At 30.6% G+C, this 18,942-nt stretch overlaps 1 protein-coding gene and 1 long non-coding RNA gene across 6 annotated transcripts; both read left to right on the forward strand.

Moving 5' to 3' along the window:
• Positions 1–148: 148 nt before the first annotated feature.
• LOC103833731 lies at positions 149–9,157 on the forward strand. 3 transcript variants are annotated; one of them, XR_004449882.1, is made up of 3 exons: positions 149–7,854; positions 8,069–8,325; positions 8,592–9,157. It is a non-coding gene; the product is annotated as an uncharacterized LOC103833731 (long non-coding RNA). The 3 variants fall into 3 exon arrangements; XR_004449883.1 differs by having other exon boundaries at positions 8,069–8,858; positions 9,000–9,154; XR_004449881.1 differs by having other exon boundaries at positions 8,069–9,154.
• Positions 9,158–13,667: 4,510 nt separating this feature from the next.
• LOC103833732 (cysteine-rich receptor-like protein kinase 10) lies at positions 13,668–17,335 on the forward strand. Of its 3 annotated transcripts, none has more exons than XR_004449846.1 (7): positions 13,668–14,729; positions 15,568–15,705; positions 15,808–15,926; positions 16,023–16,233; positions 16,323–16,560; positions 16,639–16,808; positions 16,885–17,102. XR_004449846.1 is itself a non-coding variant. In XM_009109799.2 (7 exons), exons 1-7 carry the CDS (start codon positions 13,910–13,912, stop codon positions 17,170–17,172), a joined length of 1,965 nt encoding a protein of 654 aa, XP_009108047.1. In that variant the 5' UTR covers positions 13,668–13,909; the 3' UTR covers positions 17,173–17,335. The 3 variants fall into 3 exon arrangements, 2 of the variants coding, with proteins under 2 accessions (XP_009108047.1, XP_009108049.1); XM_009109799.2 differs by having other exon boundaries at positions 16,658–16,808; positions 16,885–17,335; XM_009109801.3 differs by having other exon boundaries at positions 16,639–17,102.
• Positions 17,336–18,942: the final 1,607 nt, after the last annotated feature.

An 18,942-nucleotide genomic window follows, 5' to 3' on the forward strand; every position in this document is an offset into this window, starting at 1 on the left:
TGTTTAATCATTATATATTTAAACACATGTTACAATATTAGAAGAAAAATTATTATCAAATAATATTTTGCCATTATCTTTTGTTTAGTATTTTAAAAAGGAAAATTACTATTAAATAATATATATAATAAGTTTTTTAATAAAATTTGTTTTTGTTAATATAATAGTATATATATTTTTAATTATGAGATAGATTAACACATGTCACAATCTTAAATATATAATTGCTATGTGTCGCGATCCTATTAATTAGCAACTTTGAAGAACCAAGTTTTATATAATAAGATAGATTTTATATAGTATAGATAGCAAAAATTAATATGATGATTTTTCATAATTTGATTGGTGGTTTTAATCCTATATGGACGTTCCTAGTGGCTTATATTCTGAACTCTTATATAGTATAGATATAAACTAAAATTTTAAAATTCTGTCATAATACATTTTTAAATTAATTATTATTTTGGTAATTTTTAAGGTAATTTTTTTGAAATTATGCTATATATTAAGCTAACTTATCTATGATGTTTTTACTTTTGTAAGTTTTCCATATTTGATACTGGTTTGTTTTTTTATTTGGAAATAAATAAACTTTTGGAAATTTTGACATTTTAAAAACTAATAAAATAAAATAATGATTTTTCATAATACGATTCATTGTTTTAAATTATAATTTATAGCCTCAACTTTTACATACTTTTTGATCAATAACTGTTTGTTGAGTAAACTAAATTAAGAACTTGTGAAAAATCACCTTGTAACTTGTTTTGTTGTTGATGACCAAGAAGTTCTTAATCTTATAGACTACACAGCCTTTAAATCATCTTCATAGCACACTATACGATTAGCTGGTATGAAGGTGTGTGATTTGTTTTCCCTGTAAAATTTTGTGTCAACCAAATAATGTCGTGCTTATTAAATTTTAAATTGCGAATGTCTAAATAAAAAAAATTATACCTTTTGATCAATAAGAAATAACTCGAGACCCATAGGCAAACCACCCTTGCTGAAGTTACATGCTTCAAAAAAGTGAACCACTCAATCAAGGACTTCATTCTTATTCAAACCTTTTTTAAATAATCGAAAACTAAAGAAGTAGCAGAAGCAACGATTGGGTAAATATATATTTTCTCTTTTTAATATCTCTCTTTTTCTCAAAGTAAATCTTGTAAACTTTTAGAACTTTACAATTATTTATAGTCATCCAATACTTTATAAGTTGGGAAGTTTCTTATTTTATGTATTTAGTGAATTTCCCTTTTAGATGTTTTAGTTTTTGTTATTCAACTCCTTTAACATCAGTTTTTCATTTTTTTCGTTAGTCTATTTTATGTTAATATACATAAATTTGGAAATCATGACATTTAAAAAATAACTATTTTTTATTAGCATACTTTATTAGATAATATATATATTTTATTAACATGTAATATAGTATTTAAGGATATGTTTTAACTTTTAAAATTTTGTTTTTTTAATCTAATAATTATGTATCAACATTAAGTATTAAAAAATTGGAAATCATGACATTTGAAAACTAATAATGTTTTATTAGCATACTTTATTAGATAATATATATCTTTTATTAATAGGTAATATAGTATTTAAGGCTATGTTTTGACTTTTAGAATTTTTATTTTTAAATCTAATAATTATAAATCGACATTAATTATTAGAACTTATATTTTCTGTTAATATACATTAATTTGTAAATCATGACATTTTAAAAACTAATAATTTTTTTATTAGCCTACTTTATTATATAACTAGGGTAAAACCCGTCTTACGGGCGGGTAAGCAAATGAAAATAATTAAAACATGTTAATTAGTAAAATATAGTTAAATAAAGTACTATTCTAATGAATATTTTTTTATTCTTGTTAAAAATAAAAATAAAAATAAAATTTTAAAAATGTTATGATGAAAATGTCATTATTTTACATTTTCATCGATGTTTATTCTTTGATTATAATCAATAAGTAAAATACATTTATTATATTATTTAGCTATATACCTTTTTAGTGAATTTTTTAGCCAGATTTGGTTTCTGGGACATTGCCCATTTATTTCAGTCGTAAAGCATTCTTGCCAAATGTGAATCAAACCCTAATGGTAGAACTTAGGCCTGGGCATTTCGAGTAGCGGTTAGGTTCGGTTCGGGTATTTCGGATTTCGGGTAGTTCGGATATGAGGCTAGAGTATCCATTCAGTACTTGATCTATTTTCGGTTCGGTTCGGTTCGGTGCGGATAATTTTGGGTTCGGTTCGGATAGTAAATCTAGGAACCGGGAAATATCCGGAAAAAGTTTGGTTCTCATTTGGATCCGGCTCGGATTCGGATAGTTCGGGTAGTTCGGATAATTTGGATAAAATATTGGTTATTTAGGATAAAATATCAAATAAATAGGATGATGTAGATAAAAATTTTGGATATTTTGGATTACTTTGGATATTTCGGATAAAAATATCCGGATAGTTTCGGATACTTTCGGGTAATTCAGATACTTTATAATAATTTAGTTATCCTCAACTATTTTCAGATACTTTTAGTAGAATTTTAAATTAAAAATATATATTTAGCTAAGTTATATGTATATATAGTTAATATTTTTATATATTCGGGTACCCGTTTGGTTCTCGGTTCGGTTCGGTTATTTCGGATATAAAAATATAGAAACTGTTCGAGTATTTGAGGGTATTGGTCCGGTTCCAGTTTCAGGTATTTCGGTTCGGTTCCGGCTCGGTTCTTCGGTTCCAGTTAATTTGCCCAGGCCTAGGTAGAAGTTACAACCTCAAAAATTTTACAAAATTGTAGATATAAATGTGTATAGGAAAGACTCTTATTTATTTCTTTTAATAGATATAGTAAAGCAATTATGATTTTAAATATATTTTTTTGCAACATATCTTATTTAATAATTAAATTGGTTCTTAAAAATTAAGTGCTTTGATATCAAAGTTTTTGCATATAATATCCTTTGGTCTCACCCAAAAAATATTTTTAATCATTTACTTCCTCAATATGATTGTATCGATTGGTAGGACGACCAGATTTATGAAATGTTGTTTACGTTCATTTCCTTCTTGTGTGTTTCGCCTGAGAAACAGTGAGAAATTAACTTTTTGAATTTGTTTGGTAAAATAATTAACTGGACCAAGAAAGAATATCCGGTTATCAGTTCTGATAGGATCTGATCATTTCAGTACATTGGAATTTGTGTGTATGATGTTAGCCTGATATCTGCAATGTCAGCAAATGAAAACTTTAACATTCTCATTGATTTATTAGTTCATATATTAGGCTTGATAAGTGATTCCTTAAACAACTTCTCGAAAACCCATGATCATATCTTCATGTATCTTGTACTTAACACTTTTGCATATCCTTTTATGTATAGGACAAACGAAGCATACAGTAAAGATCTGGATCGTGCTGGTCACAATCTCTGCCTTTTTGATTGGTCTTTTGCAGGCTGAAATCGTTCCTCCAAGCTATACATGGTTGGTGAGTTAAACAAAAGTCTTTCCTTTTGGTTTACTATTTGATCATCTGAAACTACGATTGTGTTGTCATTTGGTTATGTCGCCGCCTGTTTCTGTTACAGCTACACATCTACTTTGTAGTATCTCTCAGATGCCATGGTCTTTGAATGGTTGGTCTCGGTTAATACAGTTTCCTACCTGTCCCCAAGAAGCTCAGTTAGGGTAACAAAATAAAAAAAAAGACGAAAAACATATATTCTACAAAAAAGTTGGAGACAGAACCAAGAAAGAATAAATACGTGAGGTGATCTTACTTGAAGTAATGGCAGGATTGAGTAAAGTCTCATCCTCCCTTTTCAAATGAACTACAACTCTCCCAACTTTCATGAAATCACGCGGGTATGCTCTGTCAATCTGAGAACAATATCATAAAAAATCAAATCATTAACCCTGAAAACTTAAATCAAATGATTCAAATCATAAACGAAAGATTTTGTATTTAAATTTAGATAGTACATGAAAAAATTGACACAAAATCAACAAACAAAATCAAAATCCAATCATTGCCCATAAACGAAATGTCATCTGGTGTTAGTAAACCTATTTTTCACTCTATTATAGAGTGAAAAATAGAGTACCATTAGAGCATTTTTTATTCTAAACTCTATTTTAGAGTGAAAAATAGAGTGGGGTTGGAGATGCTCTTAGGAAGCGATGAGATTAGTTCATGCTTCCATCCTAAATTCAGAAACCCATAGGAAGTAATAAAAGGGATACCTTTTCATCCGTTTTTACAGCCAAGTCGTAGATTTGAGATGCACCAGAGGACATTTCGACTACTGGATGAAATCTATGCGGGTTTCAAAAATGTGAGTTGATTTGAGATGCACGGCCCTGGTGTATGACATGAACTATATATAGGTGAGAAGTTTGAAGCGGTTATGAAATCCACCCATTATTGAGGGTCTGAGTGATGAACAAAAAAAACAAATTAGTAAACCTATTTTTCACTCTATTATAGAGTGAAAAATAGAGTACCATTGGAGCATTTTTTATTCTAAACTCTATTTTAGAGTGAAAAATAGAGTGGGGTTGGAGATGCTCTTAGGAAGCGATGAGATTAGTTCATGCTTCCATCCTAAATTCAGAAACCCAGAGGAAGTAATAAAAGGGATACCTTTTCATCCGTTTTTACAGCCAAGTCAGAGATTTGAGATGCACCAGAGGACATTTCGACTACTGGATGAAATCTATGCGGGTTTCAAAAATGTGAGTTGATTTGAGATGCACGGCCCTGGTGTATGACATGAACTATATATAGCTGAGAAGTTTGAAGCGGTTATGAAATCCACCCATTATTGAGGGTCTGAGTAAAGACTGGGAGATCGTGAGATGTATAGATAGAGGAAGACTAACAGTTAATGTGTTTAATTGGAGAAGTAGAAACGATAATGTATGTGAGTGTGAGAAAGTTAGGATATGCAGCATTCAGCCATTCTCGTCGTGATCCGTTACAGGATACCGAGCACAATCGATCGTCGTACTCGCCGCCGTAGTCAGAGAAACGAAGAAGACAATTAGGTTAGCGTCATATGAGATGTTCCAGGGCCTTAAAAAGTACGAAATAAAGCCCATTATCGCAGCACACGCACATCAAACTTAAGCCCATACGGTCCCTAAATTATTGAAGCGCCGCATTTCATTTAACAGGACAAGTGTCAGCTAGGCAGCTTATGAATTTGTGCGCTGGCAGCTGAGGTGGACACCCTAGGAGTGAAGGAAAAGTGTACTTTATAGTTTTGGATATACATTTTTTGGAATATTAACATTTAATTTGATTTGTCATATTTTTACTGGTGGTTTTAAATCCTATATGAACGCGTCCTATGGATTATAGTCTTTTTACTTTTTCTTTTTCATTTTATTATAACAATTAACATTTTAAAACAAGTTAGAAAATTTTAATATTTATTCTTTAGTTTAAATTATATATGGATTATTAATTTCGTTTTCAATACAATTTTGGAAATTTTGACATTTTAAAAACTATTAAACTAAAATGCTGATTTGTCATCATACTATTAGTCGTTTTAAATCCTACGTGGACGCCCTCAATGGCTTATAGCTTCAATTTTTATAGAGTATAGATTCATAGCTCCGAAATTAATAAATACACATTAATAAACAAAAAAAATATCAAAATTCATTTTGAATTTTGTGAAAAAGCATGTCTTTTAAAATTAATAGAGAAGTTCTCACATGAAGTATGAATAAACAATAATATTGTTAATCTCGTCATTATAAAATATACTAGGTTACGCAATTTGTTCATAATTTCCCCAATTCACAACAAACACGAATGAACAAGAAAAATGTTCAAATTCATTTTCAATTTAGAGAAAATTCAAATTTACAAAATTAACAGGGATACTAAGTTTTATTTTTAGGTTATTTTTGCAATTTCAAATTAAAGAAAAAAAGGTTTCTCAGTGAGTAGACTTCTTGAGAAGTCTCAATTTCTAAACTAGTGGGTTAATTTTTTATTTGAAAAAAAAAACAAGTTGCTTAGAACAGTCCTTTGATAATTTTTGACTTTTCATAGCTTTTGAAGAAATTTAAATTTTCATAGAATACATCAAGTTTTCTTCTAGGTCCTTGTTGTCACTAAATCTTCACAGCGCCTTGATAAGTTTATTCTGGTTAATTTTGCCATTGAATTTTTTTTTAACGTTGGATAATTATGCTATTACAAACTCTGAGAAATATTACAGACGATTCTACAGCCGACAATTCTACCTGTCTTATTAGGATTCACGTCTAACTGCATCATCTGAGCTCCCTATCGGATCCACGCTTGAAGGTACTCCTTGCGCCATGCTGCAGATCTCTTGTAAGCATTTTCTCCATTAATTCGCATACTTTCGCCTTTTCTGGAAATCGAAACCCAGACCTCCTGGTGTAGAAGTATTAATGAACCTTTAGTCAAACCACTGGTCCAAGGGGACTTCCACCAGTTAATTTTGCAATTGAATGTATTTAATTTTATACGAGTAGACCTTGGGAGAAAAAGACTTTCCTTGAGTAGATTTCTTGGTATCTAACTATCTATGAAAGAAGACTTGTCGATGAATAGACTCTTTGGTGTCTATGATAACTGTTTAGAAATTAGAATGAGAAGACTTCTTGGTATCTATTATAACTGTTTAGAAATTAATATCAAAATATAATAATAAAACAACATGTCGTAAAATATGTTAAATCCTAAAAAATCATATACATTCAGATATTTAACAGATAAATAAAATAAAATAGCTAACCTAATGATTTAAAAAAAAATTAACTTAAACTTTAGTATATAAAATTTTCTGTTTAAAAAAATTTGTTCCTGGTTATAAATAATTATCTTAATTTAAAATCGATTACAGAAATTTCTAAAACAAACTTAAGCAATTGGTGGTTTTACTTATTTTTTTTTGTACATATCTTTTTTGGCTTTTAACAGTTTTACAAAAATATTTCGTTAAGAAATCATTTAGATAAGAGATGTCTAACACGTAGTTTATTTATGAGATTTATATTACTTTTTATCTATTAAGATGAATTAACAAATTTTTTATTCATCACCAATTAAATTTTTATCACTACTATTACATTCTGGTTTTAACAAACATAAATATAGTCAACTACAGTACGCTGTAGTCTACAAGAAAAATGTATGGTCGAACAAAAAAAATACATATTGTTTTTTCATAAATTTATAATTCAATCTCTACTATATAAAATGAACCATTTTCAAATCTTCTTAGACTGTCCACATAGGATGAAATATTCCTAGCCAATCATTTGTCCATGTCATCAAAAATTCTTAGGCCATGAATCTGTGTTTTCATTTGGGCTGTGTTTACATTTATTAAACTACCCGAGTCCAACCCATCTCGCCATTTCTGAAGCGTGACTCTTCCCCGACTATTCCTCTTCGTCATTACTGATCAATTTCTCAGCACCAAACACTTCGCCGTTACAGTTATCCTTCTTCATTAGTATATTATCTCTTTAATATTGGTTTAATGGTTTCGTTCCACCTTCCCCCTTTCTCTCCTTCTATATAAAGGACTCCATCTCATCGTTATCCCAGCCCTAATTGAAACTCTGCTGAAACAGCTACATTTACCGGCATGAAATCCACTGGGTACTCTCCCCTCTCCACCGACATGTCTTCTGTTGCTGTTTCTCTCTCCAATTAAAAATGACGGGCTCAAACGAGGACGAGGAGGACCATCTTAAAAGAAGGAGGAGATGAAGAATCTACTCCTCCGTGATGATGATAGCCCGAGAAGTAGAAAAAAAAACATTTCGATCCAACTTCTTTTGGTATGTTTTCTACTGTTTCATATGATCAAATTTCAGTTAAGTTTCAAATTTTGTGTTAGATTGTGGTGACAAAATATGATTTCGGGTTTTGAACCTATCCTCCAAAATAAGTTAAGAGGCTACACGATGGGTTATAAAGTTTATGATTTTAGCATTGGTCATTTTAATTATGTCGTCATAGCTTACAAGTTCTAACCATTTTTTGTCTTCTCAGTTTTCAAGATCATTGACTTGGATGGATATGGACCTCCACCTAGACGTTTCCAACCAAACACACGAGCAAGTTGAGTGATGAAGAGCTTACCTACTTACAAAAACATTTTTCTCAAGCTTTACCATTTCATTTCATCCTTGGTAATTTGCTTTACCTTATTTTTACCCAACTTCCTCGCCACTTTGTGTGTCTTCTCTATAGTTAAGCTTCTGGGAGAGTTGTGCATAAGCATCTTGAAGAATTCATGAGAGAGTGAGGTAACTTGCTCAAACGAGTTCTTTTCAGAAAAATAATTCAGTTCATGAGTAGGTTTATAGAATGGGAAGAGATAAGATCATGAAATGGTTCTAATGGTTTATACAAGTTGCAATATTTCAATATTTGTGTTTAAATTTCTGCCTTTTGATTTGATGATACTAATCTTTGTTCTCTTTACTTTGGTATTAACTAAGTTATGATTCTTCTGCATTTGGCCTGAGGTTTTCTTCCTAACAGTCTTTTCCTTTTTCCTTAATCTGTAAAGGGAAGAATAACGGGCTAGCTTCTGCCATCGTGAAACTGTGGAAGAAATGTGTTACTGCAATCAATTAATTACTGTTTATCGTCTTTATATTTTGTTACGCACATAAATACAGAACTGTTAGAATAGATATTCGGTAGAATATTGTATATGTCTATGAGTTATGGTATTTACCATATATAGACATATACAATATTCTACCGAATATCTATTTTAACAAGAACAAATACAGAACGGCAAGGCATCAACCGGAGACTTCAGAGGCTACCGGTATATACTTTCACATAACAATTTTGTGTTTTTCTGAACTATTAACCACACATGTCTCTAGAAAGTTGCTTACTCTTTCGAAAGCTAAAGTCTCGAAGGCAAAACATATTACAAATATTTCTCTTTTTTTTTCTTTCACAGGAGAACCTCAAGTGAAAGAAGAAAAAGATGACATCTATCAAAATATCAAATCTCTTGACATTAAAACTTAAATTTCTATCAAAGATTTCAAATCTCTTGATATTCTTTCGTATTTGTTCAGAATTTAATTGTTATAATATTACTTACATGTTTAATTTTGTCACTCTTTCTTTACAAGGAGCTTCGAGATCACATAAGCTCCAATGTCACAAGTGGAAGCTAGACCATCTCCAATGTATTTTGCTATTTTCACCTCTAAAATAGGGGAACTCTATAATAGAGGTGAGATATGCTCCAATGTATTCCCCTAAAATAGCAATCTCTAAAATATAGAGTAAAAAATAGAGGAATGCTATTTTTTCCTCTATAAATAGAGGAAACAATAGAGATCTCTATTATAGAGGAAGAAATAGAGGTGGGTTGGAGCAATTTCACCTCTAAATGCTATTATAGAAGTGAAAATAGCAATGGGTTGGCTGATCGAGGTAATTATATCACATGCATGGCTGCCAAAAATAACCTTTGTCTGCTTTCTAACCAAAAAGAGCATCAGTCCTATTATATTTGATGTTGTTTTTTTATATGCCCCATATTCAAAGCTCCTTGCAAATACAAATTGAAAACTGGGTGGTACCTACAGATGATGTTGGAGAAACAACAGAAGTTACAAGAGACCCACGAGCTTTTCCTCAATGACATCGCCAAAGCAATGCAATGTCATATTTGCCGCATTCGAATTTGGTTTCAAGACAAACTGTGAACCAAACTGAATCTTCTTTGGTATCAATGAAACTAAGTCCATTCAATTATTATTTTTCAATTCAGGTACAATTAAGGAAATATTTTATGTTGGAAAAATGAAGATACATATATATACACATTGGTATAACAGTCCATATAAGAGAACACAACAAAGAAGCTAGGTTTTTTTTATATGTGTGTATACTTAGAAGTAATATAGAGCTCAAAGGTTAAGAATGTGTGGAAGTTCAGTTAGACAAGTTTTTGTCTAAACCGAGAAGAAACAACTACAAAAACAAGACAAAGATAACAAGACACCACACATAACCAGAGAATATTAGTACATTAACATTTAAAGGTTGATTTTGTTTGGCTAAACATGTTTAGTGGGAATTATTTTAGATGGTTTGTTAAAACTGAGAGATTCAACAATACCATTTTTGTTATAAGAAAATTGCCTTTTCTTTGCTTTGAAGCTCATGCAACACAACTGAAGTAGTGAAGATGAGCACCAACACTACTAAAACTTTATATCTATTATTAATATTTAAATAAGTCACTCTTTTGTTTATCTTATTATGATATTTATATTTCATCTTATAAATAATATTAGATTCATATAATATACTAGCTAATTTTCTATTTATAAAGTAACCACACTACAATGATTACTTTAAACAATATTATGTTATTTTAATTAGACATGTGCTTTGCATATAAAGTATTTGGTCGGTTTGGTTATTATTAAGGTATGTTAGATTATATATATTTTTATGAATTCAACCATAATATTATAATTTTTATAAATTTGATTATTTTTGTTAATGCATTTAGTTTAGTTATTTTGTCTTAGATTTGTAAATTTGATAGAATTATATATGATTTGATATATTTTGTAGTGAGAATTGAATATACAAATTAAATTAGTGATCAATTTAAAATTTATAATCTCATGCTTATATATAAATTTTCAAAAGAATTAAATCATAAAATTTAAAAGTTCATTTTCATTTATCAATGTATCTTGAGTCATTTTGTAATTTATATGTATGAAATAAAAAAATATAATAAAGTTAATTTTTTTATTTTTTATAAGAATCTAGATTGATTCGGTTATTCATTTTAAGATATATTGAATTACATATCTCTCTAAACGGAATTAAAATATTTCTGATAATAATTCGGCAAAATCAGATTAGTTTTATTCATTGCATTTAGTTAAGTTCTTTATCTAAGATATGAATCTATCTTTTCATAAAAAAAATTGAAATTTATATTTACTGATCTTTTTAGTTGATATATTTTGAAAAAAATATATAAGAAAAATGTATGTTTTTTGAAAATTAATATGCAAAATAAATAAGTATATCCAAAAAATACTTACATAATTAGAAAAAAATCAAATAGTTATTATTTTAGTATACAAAGTAAATATTTTAATAGACGTGTTTAAGTAAAAGATAATAAGTTGCTATATTTTCAAAACAAAGTTATAAATTCATTAAGCTTTAGATAGTTCTAGAACTAATTAACAATAAACCAAATAATTAACCCAAAAATACTATGTTAATTATTTTGCTTCTGCAAAGCACACATGTCACAACATAAAGTTGTCTTCGCCGCAAGCTAATCAAAAATTATGAAAATTAAAGCATATTAGTTTTCAACCTTAAACAATATCTTCTAACTACTTTCATTAATATTAGGAAAATTAATATCCTCTTCTATTTAAGAGCTCCAATAGGTGTTCTACCCACTGAATTCTAAACTTGCCATAAATGTATATGTATATATTGTATATGTGTATATAGATGTGGGGTCCATTATTTTGTGGAGAATCCCTCCAAAATCTCTTAAGGAACCTGATTTTACTTCAACAAGAAGATGGAGAATGCTTCATACAAATTTGTGAAGATAAAACCAGAAATAAAAACAATGGAACTAAAGTCTACTCCACCACAAATCCACAACTTGATTTAACAAAGCCAATGTTTTCGGCATAATTTCTTTCACTATCCTATGTTCTTTATATTTTGACATCATGTATTGATATTATTCTTTGCTTAACAAAAATTCTATAATAATTTTTACTTTTATGCTAGACCAAGTAGAATCACTAACCATCTCTGACCAATTATATAATTTATTTCTCACTCAACCCTATTCAAAATGAGCAATACTAAGTTTACTCTACCATTATGTGCAGATTGGTACTTATATACATGAATTTAGCGTTACAAATAAAATTTACGCCCATATGAAATCGTCAACAAAATATTAACAAAATAGAACCCAAAATCTTATCGTACTTTTCATGTACAAAGTTTGTAGGTTTTTTTGATACAAAATGATAAAACTGTCAATAACACATATTCATATTTATCTAAACAGAAAAAAATATAAATACATAATCCGCGCGTAGCGCTGATACAAACCTAATTTATTAATAAAAGTAGATATAGCTAAAAGGAAAATACCCAAGGATAGCACTAAAATGGTTTTGGCCACAAATATAGATTCTAAGAATCAAAATGATCAAAATGTTTCGTTAAAGAAGTAAATATACATTTATATCCCTATGGTTAACTAATCCAAACCTTAGGGTTTAGAGTTAAGGGGTTTGGTTTTGGGATTGAGGTTTAAAATTTTATAAAATAAAAAATAAATATTTAAAATTTGAAAATAAAAATTTTAAAAATAGTTTCAAAAATTATTTTCGAATTACAAAAAGAAAATTTGAAAAAAAAATTAAAAAAAAAAACAAAATTAAAAAAAAAAGTTTATAAAAAATTCAAATTTGAAAACATATGATCTAAAACTATAAAAAAGTTAATTTTTTTTTTAATTTTTATGTTTTTTTTTAATTTTTTAATTTCTTTTTATTATTTTTATATATCTAGGGTATTAGGGTCTTTTTACCTATTAAATGGAACATTTTGGGTCACTTTCTTCCTTGTGGTGTATTTTTGTGACCAAAATTTGAAAATTGTCTATTTATGAGAATTGCCCTAGCTAAAATGTATGATGAAAATAATCACAATAGTGTACAAGCAGATTTTATGCATCGAACCATCTATATAATATTTAGGGAGTAAAATTTATATTTTATAAATAATATAATTATATGTATAAATATAAATAAAGAAATAGCTAGAACTAATTATTTTAAAGAATATAAAATAATGGAGAAATTTTATGTTTATCACTTTCAAGGTACCACTTTTCATCTTTACCACCACTAAAGAGACATTTTCAAAAATATTTTTTTATTAAGTGGCAATACACTCTTAGACCCTTGTTATCTATATATATAATAAATTATTATTTAAATAAATAAATAAAATAATTAAAATTAAAAAATAAAAATAAAATATATTTTTTATATTTTAGAATTATACTTTTTCAAATTTGAACTTTTTCTATTTATTTTTTATTTTTTTTCCAAATTTCTTTTTAAAAATCGAAAAATTATGTTTGAAACTATTATTTTATTTTATTTTTATATTTTTTAAGTACTTATTTAAATATTTATTATAATCTTAAATTTTTTATTCTAAAAATCCTACTCCACCCTTCAACTCTAAACCATAAGTTTAAATTAGTTAACCCTATAAATATAAATGTTTTTTACATTTCATTAAAATTGAGGATAAAAGTAATTAGTGTAAACGTGAAAAGTGGTACTATGAATGTGTTATTTGTGGCAATTTCCCTAAAATTATAAGGAAATAAAAAAATTAAGAAATAAGAAAAATTAATTTATAAATATTTTGGTATTAATATTAATTTATAAAAGTTACTAATATTTTGGTTTAAAAATTGTAGTTTTAGTATTAAAATAAGCATAGATTTAAAAGTAAATGTTATAAAAATGAGTGAAATAATTAGTTTGAATTAAACTGAATATTTAAAAGTTTAATAAAATTTATTTGGAGTATGGAATTTTCTAGTTATTATTATAAATAACCACGTAGCGTGCAGGGCGGGGTGAATAATCTAGTGGTAATAACATGACTAGGTTTTTCAGTTGTCTTTTTCCTCTTGGTAGCTTAAGAAAAGTTGGTCGCGTTTACTCAGGACCTTGACTTTCTTATAGTCACGCGTCAACGCGTCGTAACTCGCCACAACCCCCATTATCGGTTTCGCGCCAATATCAACTTTTATTTCATATGAATTTTCCACAAACGCAAATCGAAGACACCCGAATCATGTCTTCTTGCGCCTCTTTGATTTTCCTTTTTCTTTTCTTGTTCCTCAGAGCTTCTGCTCAAGATCCCACTTACCTGGGATACAACTGTCCAGACACGGCAACTTATTCCAGCCGCAGCACCTACTTCACCAATCTTAGAACCGTCCTGTCTTCTCTCTCTTCCCAAAACGCCTCCTACTCCACAGGGTTCCAAAACGCCACCGCCGGGGAAGACCCGGACATGGTCAACGGACTTTTCCTTTGCCGGGGAGATGTCTCGGCGGAAGTTTGCCGTAACTGCGTAGCCTTTGTCGTCAAAGACACCTTAGATCGGTGTCCCGAGGAGGAAAATGTCGTGCTCTATTACGATCAGTGCATGGTCAGATACTCTAACCGAAATATTCTCTCGACCGTAAACACCGAGGGATCTCTAGTGTTAAAGAACACCAAAAATGTTACATCTAACCAAAAAGACAGGTTCAGAGATTTGGTCTTGTCGACGCTGAACCCAGCCGCCGTTGAAGCCGCGAGCAGTTCCAGAAAATTCGATGCGAGAAAAGCCAATTGGACTGCATCCCAGACTTTGTACGGGTTGGTTCAGTGCACTCCAGATCTGTCCAGAGAAGACTGTTTGAGTTGCCTGCAACAGAGCATCAATCAGTTATCCATTGACAGAACTGGAGAAAGATTTGTTGTGCCTAGCTGTTCCGCAAGATACGAGCTTTACCTGTTTTACAATGAATCAGCCACTATAAAACCATCACCACCACCACAGCTGCTTTCTACTCCTCCGCAACCTGGTCAGAGCTTTGTCTTCTTCCTCTGTTTATTCATGTTTCAGAAATTAATGTACACAGTTTCGTCCTTTCCATTGTTATTCGTTGATGAAACACAAAATTACCAAACCTCAGCACGCTAATTTTTATTTTTATTAGGAATTTTGAAGATGTTTACAACACCCTTACTTGAGTTTACACACCGGCTAGGGACACACAGTAGCTTGTGACCAAACGATCTCTAACTTAACTTTTAACACCAAATCTTGTAAGCATGTTTCGTTTAACAACCAAACTTGTGTTCCAACAAGTAATTCACTTGTATTTTTACTATCTATAAGAAAGCAACAACTACTTTTTCAATATTTTCGGCTAACCTTAGCAATACACGCCTCCTTTATATCTTATATCTATGATCCCATAAGCTCATAAATGCAATATTACATTCATCTAGGTATAAAAGAAAAAAAAATTCTCCAAAATTAAAGGAATACATCATAAACTAAATATTTTCTAAACATATCTATAGTTGCACGTTTTCTTCGATTAAACTCTCCAAATATCTTATTGACATTTCTCTCTCTCAACTTCACGTGCTACATTATCATCTTCATCGATACCTTGAATGATTGCCTTCATATACACCTTCCAATATCTATAGTTTCAGTGTCAACTTAAGATTTTTTTGAAGCGAACCCATCAATCGTACTATATCATCCATCTCTTTCTCCAGGGTCCTCACATGTGTATTGAGTTAAACTTTCTACAGATGCCCACTTTGATACCAATCGAAAGTGCAAGTGATATAAGTTTCCACCTCATTTTTATTTGTTATTGATCTACATTGTTGTTTGGAAAGCAGAGAAAGGTGGGAGTTCAACTGGGTTAGTGGTAGCCATTGTTGTGGCTATTATGGTGGCTGTTCTGCTTTTCATAGCTGGTTATTGTTTCCTTGCAAAGGGGTCAAATAAGGCTTATCACATATCATATGCACTCGATGGTAAATATTTCTAGTATTAACATTCTTTTTTGGGTTTGAACTTTCAGTGGTATCAATCCTCAGCATCTTTTTCTTGCATCTAAGAGTTTCACTGTGCAACAGGAGATAATATAACAACCGCAGACTCACTACAAATAGACTATAGATCAATTCAAACTGCAACAGCTGATTTTTCAGAGAATAATAAGATTGGTCAAGGTGGATTTGGTGAGGTATACAAGGTAATATTTGCTCCTTAACTGCCTTAAGTTGTGTTTTGTCTTCAAATTTTGTGCCAGCACGTTTAGATAATGGGATGATGCTGATGAAAACGGTAGGGTACACTATTGGATGGGACTGATGTTGCGGTGAAGAAACTGTCAAAGTCATCAGGACAAGGCGAAGCAGAGTTCAAGAATGAGGTTGTCCTTGTTGCAAAGCTACAGCACAGGAATCTGGTTAAACTTCTCGGATTTTGTCTACAAGGAGAAGAAAGAGTACTAGTCTACGAGTATGTGCCGAATAAAAGCCTTGATTGCGTTCTCTTTGGTTAGTTTCATTTAATACTTTGTTTCAATGATTCTTGAGTCTTGGGATGCATATCATTATAGCTAACTGTAATATATGGCTGTGCACAGACCCTGAAAAGCAAGTCCATCTTGATTGGACTCGACGATACAATATTATAGGTGGAGTTGCTCGAGGGATTTTGTATCTTCATCAAGATTCACGACTCAAAATCATACACCGTGATCTCAAAGCAAGTAACATTCTCTTAGATACGGATATGAATCCTAAAATTTCAGATTTTGGAATGGCTCGGATCTTTGGATTAGATCAAACCCAACAAAACACAAACATAATAGTTGGTACCTGGTAAGTCTTTTTCTTAACTTCTCATACATTATGTTTTTGTTTTTTTTTTTTGTTTTTTTTTTTATTTTGGAGACTTAGTTTTTGTTGTGAGTTTCAGTGGTTACATGTCTCCCGAGTATGCAATGCATGGTCAATACTCAATGAAGTCTGATGTGTATAGCTTCGGTGTGTTAGTTCTTGAGATTCTAAGCGGCAAGAGGAATAGCAGCTTCTACCCAACCGATGGGATACATAACTTTGTCTCTTACGTAAGTTTTGAGCTAATCAAGTTCTATATTTACCTGACCATGATTGTAAGTATTGATTGATAGATTAATAATCTAGGCGTGGAGGCTTTGGACTAATGGGACACCTCTTGACCTCCTGGATCCAGTTATCGTAGATAATTGCCAAAGGAATGAAGTTGTTCGATGTATCCATATTAGTCTTTTGTGTATTCAAGAAGATCCTGTAGATCGTCCTACCTTGTCAAACATTGTTCTGATGCTCACTAGTAATACTGTGACATTGCCCGTGCCTAGGAAACCAAGTATTTTCTTTCAGAGTAGACCCAGAAAAGACCCACTTGATTCTGTTGATGATGCCTCGATCACAGATCTATATCCTCGCTGAAGACGAATGTTTGTTTACCATCATGCCTGAATCCTAAATCAATCGTTGTCGTAAAATAAGTGGAAAAGTTGTCTATTACTGTAGTTGCTCTCCATAGCCACAATTATACGCACAACTCTAAATCTACACTAATTTTGATTTATATATTTTTTTTAAACTCCCAGTCTTTTTTTTTAAGTTCACAGCATTTCTTTAAATCTATGTCTTTATAATTTCTCTGCAAAGACAAATTTTTACAGCCCAAATTGAAATATTTTTAAAAGTTAAAAATTTAGAGCCAAAGCCAAAAAAGTCACAGCAATATTTTTACAGCCAAAAAATAAAATTACAGCTCTTACCAATCACACCGGTTATTGCTATTTGTAGTGTAACTGTAAGCATAACATGTATGTGATGTAATACTATTTACGTGGTTTTCGGAGTATTGAGATCCCAATGCAATCTATGAGGTATTCATTATGTTTTGGGTACATTTTCCTGGAAATAAATATGTGTACCTTGTTCACTTCGAGGATGAGGATCTTTGATGCTCAATCTTACAAATCTTATGTTAAGTGTAAGGCATGTTTATTTCACCATATAGATGAATCATCTGGACGAAGATGAAAGTTTTGTTTGCTTAGATGTAAAATTGTAACTTATCTGAATGATTCATCTGAATGAGTTTCAGAAATTTAGGTTAATTTTAAAATTCATCCAGCTGAACCAATTTGAACATTTGGATGAAGATGAATCTGTCAAAATGGTATAATGTCTATTATACCCCTAATATGATTTACAAACTACAAACATAAACCTAATATTATTTTGTTATTCACAGAAATGACAAAACCGCCAAAAACGAAAAACGCGTTTTTACGCCAGAACCGAAAATACGTTTTCCCGCCAAACAGAAAAATATGTTTTCCCGCAAAATAAAAAAATGTATTCTCCCGCCAAAAACGAAAAAAACACGTTTTCCTGCCATATACGGAAAATATATTTTCTCGCCAAAACGCAAAAATGCGTTTTTCCGCCAAAAACTGAAAAATAAGTTTTCCCGCCAAAAACTAAACAACATGTTTTCCCACCAAAAAAACTGAAAAACGAGTTTTCGTACCAAAAAGAGAAATATGTGTTTTCCGCCAAAAATGAAAAACATGTTTTCCCGCCAAAAACAAAAAATGTGTTTTCCCGCCAAAAATGCGTTTTCCCGTCAAATTGCAAAACATGTTTTCTCATTAAATTCGCAAAATCAAATTTCTGCTCAAACTGAAAAATTTTATTTCCTTCCAAAACTATTTTTATATTTTAGACAATTAAGAAAAATTAATTATGAAAAAAAAATAAAAAAATCAATAAATCAAAACAAGGATATTTTAGTCATTTGTTTACTAAATTCATTAAGATGGAAATGAAAATAAAGAAACAAACATAAGTCTATTTAGATGATTCATCTAGATGAACCATCTAGACATACAAACAAACAGACTCATAAAATCTGGATAGATCATATAAATGGATCATCTGGATGAAGATGACATATGGTGAAACAAACATCCCCTAACTCGATTGCACTGGAGTTTTCTTAGAGCTTACTGACTCCAGGTGGGATTATGAAAGCATCTCCAACTTGGCATTGTAGTTAGGCAGGTCTATTACCTTGTTTAACCCTTCTATAATTAAGTCTCATGTTCTTGGACCATTTCATTGGAGCTTCCTTAGCCTCTGGTATATGCTCTTGATCCATACATGTGTCATTCAACACAACTCTCTCTCTCTCTCTCTCTC

The sequence above is a fragment of the Brassica rapa genome, chromosome A08, assembly GCF_000309985.2.
Source record: "Brassica rapa cultivar Chiifu-401-42 chromosome A08, CAAS_Brap_v3.01, whole genome shotgun sequence".
Taxonomy (NCBI): domain Eukaryota; kingdom Viridiplantae; phylum Streptophyta; class Magnoliopsida; order Brassicales; family Brassicaceae; genus Brassica; species Brassica rapa.

Excerpts from the sequence above, each read along its gene's own strand:
- LOC103833732 (XM_009109799.2), top strand. The coding sequence starts at position 13,910 with ATGAATTTTCCACAAACGCAAATCGAAGACACCCGAATCATGTCTTCT. Across the intron at positions 16,234-16,322 it reads CCTTGATTGCGTTCTCTTTG|ACCCTGAAAAGCAAGTCCAT; the intron begins GTTAGTTTCATT and ends GGCTGTGCACAG. Across the intron at positions 16,809-16,884 it reads TACATAACTTTGTCTCTTAC|GCGTGGAGGCTTTGGACTAA; the intron begins GTAAGTTTTGAG and ends TTAATAATCTAG.